Genomic DNA, 16,223 nt, shown 5'->3' with positions numbered 1-16,223 from the left:
TGTGTTAATGGTTTTTTCTCTTTTCTTTTTGCTCTGTTTTGTTTCCCTTTGCTTAGAAGGTCAGCAAATCATCAGGACATCTAAATTTGCTCGAATCTCAATAAGCTAGTGTGCTTAAATGCTGTCAGCAAAAGCTGCTGAATTTAGCTTTGTGTATGAGAAATAAAGCTACCGGACAAAGAATCGGGAAGTGATGAGAGCAAAAACACTCGGGAGCTTTAGTTTTGCATAATGTCTACATTCTTAAAGTTCTCCACTCTCTTATTCAGGGTGCTAGGTGTGAGGACTAGAAGAATACTCAGCAAAGCAAAATACCGTATGTTTCGGAGTATAAGATGCACTCTCCCCCTCCCTAAAAGTGGCTGAAAATTTGGGTGTTTCTTATTCTCCGAATGTAGCTTTTTCAAAGCCCTTTTTCCGCCCTAATGAGGCGCTAACGAGTGACGTGATCTTCCATGCTTTGCCTGCTTTTCTCATTTGCTTCTCTCTCCGACGCATGTCATGCTACAAAAAATACGGTAATTACATTGAACCTCTTTTCATGAAGAAGAGTTTCAAGGCACTAGAAAGTTTGTAACTAATACAACATTTTTTTTCCAAGTATTTTTTTATTTTTTCATTTTCATACACTCACATATATACTGTACATAGCCATCACCATACAGCATTAAACAATAATCGCAGCAATTCCTCTTGTCAACAATACCCCAGAAAATAAAAACCCAATATACCTCTTCCACTCTCCATACACCTCTTTCTTCCACCCCCCTCCAACTTTCTATCTTCCCTCCATCATCCCCCTCTACCCTACTTCCACTCCCCCTCTACCTCTCCTCTCTCCTGATCCACTCCCTCCCTTCCTTCTCACCTTCCCTCCCACCCTCTCTCCCATCCCTCTCTACCCATCTTTCTTCTTTCCCACTCCTCCTCCCCTTGGTGTATTTCCACTATATGTCAATGTACTTAGCTTATCCTATTTTTAAAGAGAAATTAAAGAAAAACAGTATACATGTGAAGTCACATTACATTGAGATCTAACACATCGTGTCTAACCTAGTATATATCCTGCCCTCCCCCACCTCCCCCCCAACACCCCACCTCCCTCCCCCCCCCGACTTCCCAGAGCCCGTACAAGGTATAGATTTTTAACAAACACGGTCTAAAATATATTGAGAAAAAAGAAATTTAAAAAAAGGGTTAATAACATCTCTACATTGATCTTAGCTTCTTCTTGCTACGCTAACTTTGAACATTTGTAACTTTCAATGTTCATTCTTGAGTTGTGGGCAAGTCTTCCTTCCTTCCTTCCTTCTTCCAGTATTGCGCCACTAACAGTCTTGTTGCCGTTATTAAGTGCAGAATCAAGTTAGTCTCTACCACTGTAAAGTCGGTACTTATACCTAGCAAAAATAACTGAGGAGTAAACTTTATCCTTCTTTTAAAGATATTTTGCATAATCCACCATATTTTTATCCAAAATGCTTTAACCTTTTGGCAAGTCCACCATATATGAAAATATGTAGCCTCGAGAGAACCACATCTCCAACATTTAGGTTGTAAATTTAGGTTGTAACTAATACAACATTGATAGACCTATAAAAGTGTTATCTCTGGAGTTTAGATTTTTCTTTTCTGATTTTATATCTGTTGGAAGAAATGTCCATCTGGGTTCAGTTCCAAGTGGGGAGAAAGACACTGGAAACATGGAGGCTGCTTGGAAAGATGGTTTTTAATGGTGGACAGGACCACATGGCTTGAGGTCCTGGGGGAAAAGGCACATGGGTGAGAGAGTGAGATAGATTTATACCCTCTGTTGGGCTTTGAATTTGAGCTTGTATTCTGATTGGTTGTTAGACTCCCCCGGGGCTATGCAAGGGCAACTCAATAAGCTGTCCTGAGTCCCAAGCTTGGTTGAGCCTTGCTGGGTGATGATGTAATCAAAGGGCTTTGGGGAATTCCTACTATGACTCTGCCAGAAGGAGGTAGATCTTTGTTATATAGAATAGACTGGCTCAGGCCTTAATGACCCATTGACAAGGTGGGAGGGGATGAGTTTCTGCCTCCTTTTTAGGGGAAACATTCTGCCCTTTTAATATTTCCTAAAATATTTCATTTTTCTAGGAGAGGGGTAGGAGCTAACCTCCTACAGACCTATATATTTCTGTCTCTATTATATCTATCTATCTATCTATCTATCTATCTATCTATCTATCTATCTATCTATCTATCTATCTATCTATCTATCTCTATGTATCTATCTATCTATCTATCTACTATATCTATCTATCTATCATCTATCTATCTATCTATCTATCTATCTATCTATCTATCTATCTATCTCTATATATCTGTATCTATATCTATATCTTATCTATCTATCTCTATCTCTATCTCTATCTCTATCTATATCTATATCTATATCTATATCATCTATATCTATATCTATATCTTATCTCTATATATATGTATGTATGTATGTATGTCCGTCCGTCCGTCCGTCCGTCCGTCCGTCCATCCATCAATCCACCTATCTAAAACAATAGATTGATAAAACAACCAGAAAAGTTTAATACACAATAGCAATTAAAATGAACAAAAAGTAAAGACGAAAATATATTAATAATTTAGCTCAACCTTTAGCATATTATTAAATCCTAGAGCAGTGTTTTCCAAAGTAGGCAATTTTAAAAAGTATGGAGATCTGGAAGTCCACACACCTTCCATTTGCAAAGTTTGAAAAACACCGATCTAGGCCATATAGAAAGTCATTTATTTATTTATTTTTATTCCACCTGATTATTTACAATAATTCAAGGGGATGAACTTATACAACACACCTCCCTCTTCTTACTTTCCTCACAACCATCGCCATGTAAGGTGGGTTGGGCTGAGAGAGATTGACTGGCAGGACTAGAACTCACAGCTTCTCAGTTCTAGCCTTGCGCCTTAACCGCTAGGCCAAAATGACTCTCATTGCTCAATCTTCTCATTTTCACAATACAAAGACATTTCAGTAAACTACAGAAGTACCTTCCAAGCATCAGGGTAAGAAAGACTATTCTAGGATCACCTGGTATATTCCAGATGTTTTTGACTGACGTCTCCATTGACTCCAACCCACCATCGTTTATGGCAAAGCATTGGAGGAAGTGTCGCCCAAAACATCTGGAGGACATCAGATGTTGAGCCTTCTTGGTCTAAGGGAGCTGGGAGAGGCCATTTTACATTTTTAATTTAACTTAGCCCAACTTACCTTTTGTGGTTGCTGTTTATAGAGGGGGGGGGAGGAACTATTCCTGTCTGATTGACAGGAAGGCCTGCCCTTTAAAAAGGAAAGAAAACATCTGGAATGGCCATGGTCTTAGCTGCTAAATGGCACTCCAGAGGCAAAGTCAGGCTGACCTTCTGCTATCATTTTGGTTTTAAAAGCAGATGCTGCAGCAGTACCATCTCAGGAATGGAAAGGAAAACCTTTTAATATTTGCAATAATGTCGTTCTAGTAGATAAACTCCATCTGTGCCAGTGTCTTTCCAGATATAAATATTGGATGCAGATGTTTAATTTTTTTGTGTCCTTCTCCTTAAGACCACAATGTGTATTTGTGTGTTCCCATATACCCACAACTCTGTTTGCTTTTTGTCCTTGTCCCCCCACCCACTTTTTTTAACAACCCCTTTTTCCTTTTTATCTCGAATATTTTGTTGATGTTTGGCTTGTCCCAATAAAGAAAAAGAATGTTAGAAAGCAGCGGAAAAATAAAAAAGGGAATGGGGAAAGACTGTTTGTAGTACTCCTGCCCTCTCGGCTTTCATCATCTCCACGCCCTCCTTTTTATTTTGAATATTTCTGCGTTAAATATTTTTCTCCACACGAAGGCAACATATAAATATCTAGGATAAAAGGACCCCTGTTCTTTTTCAAACCCTAAATTTTCTGCAACAATTGGAACCCGGCCATTGGAATGCAGTTAGTGGGGGAAATGGAGAATCCCATCATTTGAATGGGTGGCGCATTACAATTTATATTGTAGTGCAATTTTCTGGTCTTTTTAAGGCTGCAAAAGAAAGTTGTGGAAACAGCTGATCAAAAGAAGCCAAAAAAGTTGTTGCTTTTTTAAAAAGCAAGGATAATTTTGCACAGTAATGAGGAAGACCAAGATGGAATGAGGAAGATCTAAAAGGAAGTGGTTAGGCGGTTATAGGGTCATCCAGGGACATTGATTGGAAGGAAATTTAGAACAAACAGGCAAACATGTTTTCACATGATAGAAATTACCTTGAGGACTTTATTGCCAGAATACGTGATGAGAGCCTTGGACATGGATGACTTTAAAATGAATTGGACAAATTCACGAAGGAGAAGTCTATTAAGGACTGTTGCTCTTGAAGACTCAACCTTAACTTCAAGTTGTGAGCACCCTAGTTCCAAACACCAATTGCAGGAGAAGAATGACGGGGGACGAATACGCCTTTGTCTTCTTTTTACATGCATCACAGAAGCCATAGTTTAGAATAGAATAGAATTGAAATGATGGAGTGGAATGGAATGGAATAGGAATAGGAATTAGAATGGAATGGAATAGAATAGTAGAATAGAATAAAAGAATAGAAAAGAAAAATAGAATATAATAGAATAATAGAATAAAATAAAAATAAGAATAGAATAGAAATAATGGAATGGAATAGAATAGAATAGGAATAGAATAGGCATAGAATAGGAATAGAATAGGAATAGAATAGGAATAGAATAGGAATAGAATACAATAGTAGAATAGAATAAAAGAATAGAATAGAAAAATAAAATAGAATAATAGAATAAAATAAAAATAAAAATAGAATAGAATAGAATATGGAATGGAATGGAAATTAGAAAGAAAAGAAAAAAGGAAGGAAGGAAGGAAGGAAGGAAAACCTTTCTTTATCACCAACCTATGGTGATAAAGATAAGCTTTTCTTTTTCTTCTTTCTTTTGTAATTATCTCGGGATTTTCCCTGCAGTGATTTTTCTTTCTGTTTTGTAATTGCTCCGATGACCATTTTAATTCCATGGGAACAAGTCCGAATATGTATTCTACAACCTGTCGGAGATACCCGCCCCACCCTTCAAATCGTGTTGGACTCCCTGTCTCAAAACTACAAAATGCTCCTTTGCCCATTTTTTTACAAGGCTGAGTAATTCAGCAGAAGGAAAGGAAAAGGAAGTGAAGTAACTCTCTGGGAAAGGACATTTGCTGGGTGGGAGCCGTGAAATAGGATTGTGGGTGATTCGTATCGCGTAGGTTGGGCTTGGGCTACAAAGGGGTTTTCCTTGCAACCAGATGGCATCAGGATTCAGCTGAAGAGGGAGAGGTTTCCCAAGGAGAAGAAGATACAGGAGGATATTTTTGGCTTGTTGAATAGAATAGAATAGAATTCTTTATTGGCCAAGTGTGATTGGACACACAAGGAATTTGTCTTTGCTGCATATGCTCTCAGTGTACATAAAAGACAAGATACATTCGTCAAGAATCATAAGGTACAACACTTAATGATAGTCACAGGATACAAATAAGCAATCAAATCATATTAGGAAACAATTAATATAAATCTTAAGGCTAGAAGCAATAAAGTTACAGTCCTGCAGTCATAAGTGGGAGGAAATGGGTGATAGGAACGATGAGAAGACTAACTGTAATAGTAATGCAGACTTAGTAAATCTTATTAGTAAATAATTTGACAGTGGTGAGGGAATTATTTGTTTAGCAGAGTGATGGCATTCGGGGAAAAAACTGTACTTGTGTCTTGGTGTGCGGTGCTCTATAGCGTGGTCTTGAGGGCAGGAGTTGAAACAATTTATGTCCAGGATGTGAGGGGTCTGTAGATATTTTCACGGCCCTCTTTTTGACTCATGCAGTGTACAGGTCCTCAATGGAAGGCAGGTTGGTAGCCATTGTTTTTTCTGCAGTTCTAATTATCCTCTGAAGTCTGTGTCTGTCTTGTTGGGTTGCAGAGCCAAACCAGACAGTTATAGAGGTGCAGATGACAGACTCAATCATTCCTCTGTAGAACAGAATCAGCAGCTCTTTGGGTACTTTGAACTTCCTGAGTGTGTTTAAGTGTGTGATAGCATCAACTTGATTTTTCTTCTTTTGTTTTCATCCTTGACCCTCTTAGGGGACACTATGCCGTCATTTCTATTTTTGGTTCATAGCAGGGTATCATTTGCTCACCCCTACAAAGGGTATGCTCCAAGAATTCAGGCTGCTTTACGTTTTTTTCCTCCTAAAGGTGGTGCACACGTGCCTTCTCTTGAAATTCCAGCTGGACATGGCCAAAGACATGGAAAGCAAGCTATGTCTTGGATCGGGGTCTCCAACCTTGGCAACTTTAAGACTTGTGGACTTCAACTCCCAGTTGGGGTGGCAGTGGTGGTGTCGAGAATGCCTTTTTTGGTTCTTCAGACACCATTTCTAAGAATTATCTGTTCTATTTCTTCTGTTAAGTTTGCAACTTTTATGGGTATGGGGATATTCCAATTGTTAGAAGACAAAGTATTTTTGTTTAATGTATGCCTTAAGACATCGGTAACTTTATGATTTGTGGACTTCAATTCCCAGGATTCCTCAGCTGGCTGAGGAATCCTGGGAATTGAAGTCCACAAATCTTAAAGGTGCCAGAGTTGGAGGTTCCTGCCTTAAGGCCATCAAGTTGACTGATAGATTTAGCTTTTGTCAGTCCTATCTTAGAAATGTAATGAATTGTCCTCCTGGGACCATTGATGAGCTACTGTCCTTTCAACCAGAGCAAACTCAATCATGGAGCTTGAAGAGAAAAACAAAATAAGTCACATTCTTTATATTGACTTTTTTCTTTTTTTCTTTTTTTAAGGTGCCGATTCTCTACGAAGCCTTATGAAATCAAGGAAAAGAACCAACCAATCATCGAATTTCCTTTGAGACATAGGAAAGGGAACTAAACGGAGCCGCAAACATGGCTGACTACTCGTCTTATAAAGAGACCTCCAATCGGCATTTGCGCTTCAAACTTCAGAGTCTCAGCCGCCGCCTTGACGAGTTAGAGGAAGCCACAAGAAATCTCCAGAAAGCAGAGGACGAGCTGTTAGACCTGCAGGATAAAGTGATCCAGGCGGAAGGCAGCAACTCCAGCATGTTGGCTGACGTGGAGACCTTGAGAAAGAGAGTTTTGAAAATAGAAGGCAAGGACGAGGAGATCCGAAAGGCAGAGGAGCTCTGCCACCTGATGAAGACCAAGCTTGAGGAAGAGGAGAGCCTCACCCGAGAGCTGAAGTCAGAAATCGAGAGGCTCCAGAAGCGAATGGCTGAGCTGGAGAAACTGGAGGAGGCTTTCGGCCGGAGTAAGAACGACTGTACTCAGCTGTGCCTCAGCCTCAACGAGGAGAAAAACCTGACCAAGAAGATCTCAACGGAACTGGAAATCCTGCGGGCGAAAGTGAAAGAACTGGAACAGTCAGAAGACCGGCTGGATAAAACCGAGCAAAGCTTAGTGAGTGAACTGGACAAATTGAAATCTTTAGCCCTCATTTTTGTCAGCGAAAGAAAACATTTCACTGAAAAGGAGAAGCAGAGTGAGAAGCTGATACAAGAGCTCACCCTGAAGCTGGAGCAGAATAACAAGCTGAATCGGGCTGACCAAACACGCAATGCCTCAAACCTGCTGGAGAGATCATCCAACAGTATAATTGACAGAAACGACTTGAGGATTGAGGTTGACTTGACAACCTCAGCGCTATCCTCAAAAGAAACCAGAAGAAAAGCCAGCTTGGACTACCTAAAACACGTGGAAAATGAAACCCGAAACAAATCGGAAAACCAGAAGAACAAAAACCAAGAAGACAACAAAGTGAGGGACCTCAACCAAGAAATTGAGAAGCTGAAGACCCAAATGAAACATTTCGAGTCTTTGGAAGAGGAGCTTAAAACCCTAAGAGCCAAAAACAACGACCTCCACGACAACTACTTGAGCGAACAGAACAAGAATAAGATCCTCGTGGGCCAGCTGGAGGAAATAAAAACAGAGATGAAGAAGCAGAAAGAGCTGGAGAACGGTGAAGCCGAGATGGAGGAGGTGAACGCGCCCAGCCAAGCTAAGCATGACCGACCCAAGCATCGAATTGTTACAACCGAGTCAGCGGTTTCTAAACATAAGTCACGGGAACTGTCACCTCAACATCGGCGGGAGAGGCCACGCAATCGAGAACTGAATAATGAAAGCTATGGCCAAAGTAGCAAGCGAGTTACAAGCCCTAATATGAACAGCAGAAGGGCGGCCAAAACATCTGTATTAGACTCTTTATCAACTGATGCTAAACGGGTAGAAGACAAATCCACCTCAGCTGTGAACAGTTCTCCATCAAAAGATAACGGCACCTCTGCCCCCGAAGTGAAGAAGTCTAGGGAGCAGCCTTCAGTGCTCAGCCGTTATCCACCTGCAGCCCAGGAGCACAGATCTTGGAAGGCCTCTCCAAAACCCAAACATGAAAATACTACGAGGAATAGAGTTGAAAAAGGACCCCAACCCCTGAACGATGCTCATCACATTAAACCTGACGAACTTGAAGATCAGCCCAGCAAACCAGAATTCACAGGACCTCCTTCTGAAAAGGGGCTAAAGACGCAAGGCACAGAACCGCTGGTTCTTACAACCGACACTCGCGCCTCCAAAGCCAACGGTGGACCACCCAATGGCGCTGCTTTGTCCTATGGGCAGCATCCCTCGGGGGAAACCCCATCTTCTGAATCAGCGAGCTCGAAGACGGAAGCTACCTTTTCAGCTCGCAGGCAACACTTGGAAGAGGACTCTCCAAAAGTGGTCAACTTCCAAAATAGAGAGCCTGGGGAGCTTCCACTTGAAATGACAAAACCTCCTCTTCTGTCGAAGCCTTGGCTCGTTTCGAAAAGCCAAGAGGATTCCCTTCAGAACCATCCAATTCCTCCAAGAGGGGAAATGGACCAAACTCTTTTCTCGACTGTAAACTGCAACAATTTGGACCTGAAAGCGACAAGGTCCAAAGCTGCCAATCCCAGCCGGATGGAGAAATCTGGCGTTGAGGAAGGGACAAGCAAAATCGGGACCATCTCCGCTACTTTAGATTTGGGACTGAGAAAGGAGACGGCTTCCCGAGAGTTCACAACCTCCAGGGGATCCGTTCCTACGTCGTCCTTCGAAAACGATCGACATGCCAGCAGCGAAGAAGACCTCAGCAGGCTATCCAGAATGACCTCAGCCGGTGCGATGTCAGGCTTGAAATCCCGACGGCCATTTAGCCCAAGGGAAGCTCTACGCTCCAAAGCCATCATCAAACCCGCAATCGTGGAGAAAGATGTGAAGGAAGTCATGGGTGGGGTGGGTTCTGGACTGGAAACCAGCTGTGAAAAACAGCCTCCCACCTGTAAGACAGTAGCCCACAAAATGACCAGCAGTATCACCATCTACCCATCTGAGCCAATGACTCCAAGGAGCAGCATCCTGGACCCTACAAAGGAACAGCTGTACACAACGCTTCAAGCCATTCCAAGCCAACTGTCTCCAGGGGCAGATGCCACCAGCGTTCCCAATGACTTCTCACTTAACAAGAGCAGCATAACCTTAAAGTTACCAGAGACGGATAAAAACGGAGACGCTGTCCTGCGAAGCAGGGTAGAAACGGTCATTTCCAAAAGTAGTATTACAATAAGGCCTTCGGACACCTCCGAGAAGAACAGTGAACCCCCCCTGGAGACAGTCAGCTGGAAGACTCACAGCAGCCTGGCGACAAACTCGCCCGAGGCCAAGCACGTCACGGTCAGAAGCTCCTGGCGGACAAGGCGAGGATTGCGTTCTTTGGAAGACTCTCTAGCCAAAGAGGTTGACCACGTAAATCCTCGGACTCCGTGTAGGTCATCTACTGACCCTTCTAAACCCGAAGGGACCACGGCCCGCATCTACGCGATTGAGCAGAATTCCAGAAGAGCGAGTGCCGGGTCAAATTCTTGGAATCCTCCAGAATTAGACTCTAGAAGGACCAAAAGTAACTTGAGCGCATCCGAGATGCTAAACCAGAAAAGCTGCGTCAATGATCTTGTGACGGCTTCCTCTTGGAATTGCACAGTAATGCCAGTAAGTGAGACATCCTTCCTTTTGTTCTGAAATAACTGCATTGTTCGATTAAGGCGGAAAGGGATTGTTTATAAGAAAAGGGGAAATTAGCCTTTTCTGGGGCTGGAAGCTTTGCTTTAAGCAAAACAACCATCCTACCATCCTTTCTGGTAATAATCAGACTTAATCACCTATACAGGTAGTCCTTGACTTATAAACAGTTCGTTTAGTGACTCTTCAAAGTTACAACGGCACTGGGAAAAAAAGCGAGTCTATAAATGTCAATAAAACTGAAAAACTGAAACTGAGTTGTGACCATTTTTCACACTTACAACTGTTAAAGCATCCCCATGATCAAAATTCAGTTGCTTGGCAACTGACTCATATTTATGACAGTTGCAATGTCCCGGGGTCACATTGCGACCTTCCGACAAGCAAAGTCAATGGGGAAGCCCAGATTCACTTAACAACCGTGTCACTAATTTTAACAACTATAGTGATTCACTTAAGAACTGTAGCAGGGACGGTCATAACATGGGACACATTTCACGGTACACATGTCTCACTTAGCAACAAAAATTGGGGGGGCTCTATTGTGGTCGTATGTTGAGGACTAACCTGTACAGGCTTGTATGCATCTGACTGATCGAACGCTATAAATTTCTCAGCTTCTCTATGAACGTGGCTCCCTTTGCCCCCAGAGAGCTTAAATGCATCTCATGTGCATATGTGAGGGATACTTAGGATATGTCTGTACAACCCCATTAGATAGAAATTACCCAATCAGCATCCATTTCATGCCCCGGAGTCTGGGTGCTTTGCTGATTTGGCATATTATCCACCCTACATTTGACGGTGGTGTTTTTACATCAAATTTTTTTTTAAAATCCTCTGCAATTTCATCCCTTAGATTTGCATACCTTATGTTCCATCTGCAGCCTAACTTTGACAACAGTATGAATTACAGCAATTTCAAGAACAGTTAAAAAGGGCTGGGGCAGCAAGATCTCCCTGTACCTCAAAGGGAAGGGAGGAAGAGTATTTGTCTTTTCCAACAATCTGTTCGTTTTCGTTTGTGATTCCGAACTCTTCCGCAAACGGTCCTTTAAATGTTAAATCTTGCACCGTGCTTGGAGCTGGGACAGAACTGAAAAGCAGTGAAAGGGCTTGTTCTACAGTTGACATTTCAGCTACCCCCTTGATTTGTCTCTAGATATTTGGATCCTTCCTATATTTCCATGGATCAGTGTTTCTCAACCTTGGTGACTTTAAGTCCTGTGGACTTCAACTCCCAGAATCCCCCAGCCAGCTATGCTGGCTGGGGGATTCTGGGAGTTGAAGTCCACAGGACTTGAAGTCACCAAGGTTGAGAAACACTGCCATGGATAGTCTGGAATTTCCCCACAATTATCTTAAGGGCCAGAAGGAATTAATCCATGGATCTTGTTCTATCTCTGATCCAGTACATATTTGTTTCAGTTTCAATGGCAGGGCCTATTGGGAACAGATTTGGATTGTGGTCTAGTTTTTTTCCTTTTTGATTTATTTATTGAAATATTAAAAAGAATAAATAGCTACCAAAAGAAGACAAAGAAAAATAAACACACCGGATAAAGAAAACAAATAATAAACAGAAAGGAAGTTTACAATAGTCATGAAATTTGAAGTCTCACGATTTTCATTAATTAATTGATGGTGTGGAATAAAGTTCATTTTATCCTCTAAAAAAAAAAAAACCTCAGTGGGGAACTTTATAAAACCCTGAACATAATATTAATATGCCGACTATTTATCATTATCGGAAGGATAAATGGACACGATCATTTAAACAGAAAAACAAAAACGAAAGAGCGAGGGGGGAAAAAACAGAGAAAGAAAAACGTCGAAGAAATGCAGCCATTAAAAAAAAAAACTACTTAGCTTCAAATTCCCTCCCATTGTGCCCCGACTCATAAATACATCCACATGTACATAAATGTCAGTGGTTTCCTCCGAACATCTTACTCAACATCTGCCTTTTTGTATGAGTTATAGGTCAGCCATCCTGGCTTCGGTTTGCTCAAGCTTCTGTTCTGAATGTGGATCGTTAATTGTGCTTTTCAGATTCTCAGGGCAAAAGAGCGGGGGTCTTTTGCTCCCTGTTTAGAGTTGGGGTCTCCAACCTTGGCAACTTTAAGCCTGGAGGACTTCAACTCCCAGATTTCCCCAGCCAGCTTTGCTGGAAGTTGAAGTCCACCAGGTTTAAACTTGCCAAGGTTGGAGACACCCCCCCCCCTCCCTGTTTTAGAGCACATGGTGGTGTGAATGTAGGGTGTGTCTTTTCTCATGGTTTTGCAGAAGGCACCCGGGTGGGGGGGAAACATGGCTATTTTAAAGAGTTGCAGGCAGGGTTCAAGCTGGTATACAGGCCAAAGTGCCCCTTTCTGTCTGGATTTGCAACAATGCATAGCCGTTGCATCAGTTATATCTGCAGTTCTCAACTGCTTCATTTTATGCAGATGAGAAGTAAGCACAAACACACACAACCCTACTTTTCTCGTGTGTGTGTGTGTGTGTGTGTGTGTGTGTGTGTGTGTGTGAGAGAGAGAGAGATAGAGATAGATAGATAGATAGATAGATAGATAGATAGATAGATAGATAGATAGATAATAGATAGATAGATATCTTTTGGGATCTTTTCGAATGATTCTTCAATTTCCATGTGTGACAGTTGAGCATGCATGCCTAGAAAGTATTGAATACTTGCTGATTTATAGTCAGGGGGAGGGGGGAGGACGATGACACAGAAATAGTAATGAAAGGGGAATAGAATCTGGGAGATGGTATGGCTGATCAGGGTAACTGTGGACGGCCTTTTTTTATTATGGGATATCTTCTGTATCCCTTGGTTGGTTGAGTTAGATATTTGGGGTCAACAAATCGAAGCACAAGATTGACAAAAGTTTAGCTGGACTGCCCTATTGGGATGAAAGCAGTCTGATAGAGAAGAATTTAAGTAAGATAGGCCATCATTTCTTCTACTTTTATTAATAGCAACAGCTCTTAGACTTATAGACTGCTTCAGAGTGCTTTCCAGCCCTCTCTAAGCAGTTTACAGAGTCAGCTTCTTGCCCCCAACAATCTTGACTCCTCATTTTACCCACCTCGGAAGGATGGAAGGATGAGTCAACCTTGAGCCTGGTGAGATTTGAACTGCTGAATTACAGGCAGCCAGCAGAAGGAGCCTGCAGTACCGCATTCTAACCACTGTGCCACCACGGCTCATAACTTAAATCCATTAACTTAAATCCATCACAAAATTCTTGCGGTTGCCTATGTTTGGCCCCTCTGCATCGAATGTGTTTTGATTCTTTCAAGAGTTCTTTCCAATGCTGTCTTATTTTATCGTGTTTATTTTCCCCTCCCCATCCCTGGAACGTACTGACTTAATGCTGGACGATGGTTAAAAATAAAATAAAGAGCGGTGAGAACTTCGACTTGGAAAAATAAGCTACATGAAAACCAGCCGAATCAGATAAACATAACAATGCCAGGATTCTAAAAGTAGCACATTCCAAAGTCTTACTTTGTTTGTGTTGTGTAACTGGAATCAAATTGCAGCAGATAGAAAGACCTACACAGCTACAGCTTATGGGCCAGTTATATATCCAACCTTGCATCTCAGGCTGGAAAATCCCATCTTCCAGAAACTCTTTTTGAGTACTTGGAAGCTGCTTCCAAATGTTAAAAAGATTTGGGAGTTGTCACATTAACTGTACAGTATTTTAGTTAATTAAAAGACAGCCAGTTTGGTGTGGAGGTTAAGGAATCCAGCTAGAAAGTGGGAGACTCTTGAGTTCCAGTCCCACTTTAGGCATGAAAAACCAGCTGGGTGGCTTTGGGCCAGTCTCTTTTTCTCAGCCCTAGGAAACAGACAATGGCAAACCACTTAGGACAGTGTTTCTCAACCTTGGCAACTTGAAGATGTCAGGACTTCAACTCCCAGAATTCTGGGAGTTGAAGTCCGGACATCTTCAAGTTGCCAAGGTTGAGAAACACTGACTTAGGAAAAGCCTTGACAAGTGAATTGCAAGGGCCTAGTCCAGTCCGTTTCCAAGAATCAGACACCATTGAACAGAAGGGGGAGAAAAAGGAATTAAAATCTGAATTGAACTAAAACTATTTTTTTCCCTTGCTCTTTTGTCCTGGCTGGGTTCCCTTTTCAAAGGATGGGTTCCTTTCATGACACTCAAAAAGGCCACTGGTTCACGGCGCATGGCGCAATGCAGCTCACCAGAAATCCATATAAGGATGTACCCACACAGCTCCACCGGAAGCAAAATTCCTGTTGAGAAATCGCATGGTTGTTAGGAAGGTTCTTGTTTATTCCATTTTATAACCTGTTGATTTCCCAAGAATCCGGGGGAGGATTTTCTTGTCCCAAATCCCACAAGTCTCCTTTGGCTGTTACACCATTGTGTGCTACTTACTTGCTCACAAGCAATAAGCATTTCCTTGGCCCTTTTTCCTGTCCTTAAGAATGTGTCAGCGCTTCGGATGCTGTCAAAACTTGGACGAAGGACGGCCTGCCTTCCATCCCAAATCTGAATGTCTCAACTGATCATGGTCTATGAGTGAATTTCTCTCGGGGGATTTATAACAACCCGGAGAGAATTTCTCCCATAGACCATGGTTTAGGCAAGCCACCATAGTGTCCTGTCTCCAGGATTGCATTTTTCTTCCCCTTTTGTACTGTCTTCTCCAAGCCAAACCTTTTCAATGGAAACTGGCCCAAATGAGCTGTAATTCTCCAGCCTTTATTTATTAATTGCATTTGGAAAGCTGCCTCTTTGATGCTGAAAGTCCTAAATTAAATCCTCTTCTATTTGTGCTGAATGGTTGCGTGAGTCAGATAACTTGTCAGTGAAAAGGCATAGCGTGACTGTTGGCTTCTGAGGGAGGACAAGGGGCCCTGCCTGGTGTTGTGCCTGCCAACCACTAAGTCCACGATGGCGCGCAGAAGTGGCACGCAGAGCCCCAGGTCAGATCTCCGTGACGTTTCTTTCGTGACCTTCTATTTCCCTGCAAACGACAAAACAGAAGCTCACGAAAGAAAAAGATCTTATCTCTTGCTGCGCTGCCGGTGATGGGATGGCCCGCCTCTCACCCGCCGTGCATGCGTGCATTTGGGCGCACACACACATCTTTCAGTTTGGGCATGCACACGCACAGTTTGGGCACTCGGTGTCTAAAAGGCTCGTCATCACTGCACTAGGATGTGACGCATTCTCAACCCATTTGGCAGAGTCTAACTTTGTCCACAAAATTTTGCCCACAAAATTCACAAGATGGCTAGAGCTGGTTATGGCTTGCACTCCTGTTTCGCCATGTTCCTTTCCAGCTTTCCTCTCTTCCCTCCTGCCCACCAGAGAAGAAATCTTGTCTCGAAAATTGGAGTACCCAACCAAGAAGACCCATTGTCCAAACTGACTTTCGGGATGCTTTCTTAGAAACCACCTGCTGACTGTAGACTTTCTAGTTAGTTTTATAATCCCTCAAGAAGTAGAGATCTTATAAATTGCAACCTGTTTCGTTGAGGAGGAGGATTACCAATTGATTTGGGGTAACTCTTGGGAAGCAAATTTCCCCTCACCTTACTCCGGTTCCTGCCATGAAGTACCAACAATAGGTACCTGATGAAAATGTTTTCTTTTTCCGATGAACTAGTAATTTACACAGCCTTCCCTCCCCCCCCTCTTCTACCTACCTACCTACCTACCTACCTTATCTATCTATCTATCTATCTATCTATCTATCTATCTATCTATCTATCTATCTATCTATCTCTATCTATCTATCTATCTATCTATCTATCTATCTATCATCTATCTCTATCATCTATCTCTATCATCTATCTATCAATCATCTATCTATCTCTATCAATCTATCTATCTCTATCAATCATCTATCTATCTATCTATCATCTATATCTATCTATCTATCTCTATCAATCATCTATCTATCTATCTCTATCAATCATCTATCTATCTATCATCTATCTATCTATCTATCTATCTATCTATCTATCTATCTATCTATCTATCTATCTATCATCTTCCTACCTACCTACCTACCTACCTACCTACCTA

The 16,223-nt window shown here is 42.0% G+C and overlaps 1 protein-coding gene across 1 annotated transcript in view; it reads left to right on the top strand.

The window, feature by feature from the left end:
• Window positions 1-16,223, top strand: part of LUZP1 (leucine zipper protein 1) — a 69,183-nt gene that overhangs the window by 47,023 nt on the left and 5,937 nt on the right. Inside the window, exon 2 of the mRNA XM_014056039.2 lies at window positions 6,868-10,116. Within this exon, the coding sequence (XP_013911514.2) occupies window positions 6,970-10,116 (3,147 nt within the window). The 5' untranslated portion in view covers window positions 6,868-6,969. The remainder of the gene's footprint in view (window positions 1-6,867; window positions 10,117-16,223) is intronic.

This window comes from Thamnophis sirtalis, unplaced genomic scaffold (genome assembly GCF_051295495.1).
Source record: "Thamnophis sirtalis isolate CommonGarterSnake01/CBP01778 unplaced genomic scaffold, rThaSir2_p1.2 scaffold_13, whole genome shotgun sequence".
Taxonomy (NCBI): domain Eukaryota; kingdom Metazoa; phylum Chordata; class Lepidosauria; order Squamata; family Natricidae; genus Thamnophis; species Thamnophis sirtalis.
This window is presented reverse-complemented; position numbering and strand designations above follow the sequence as displayed.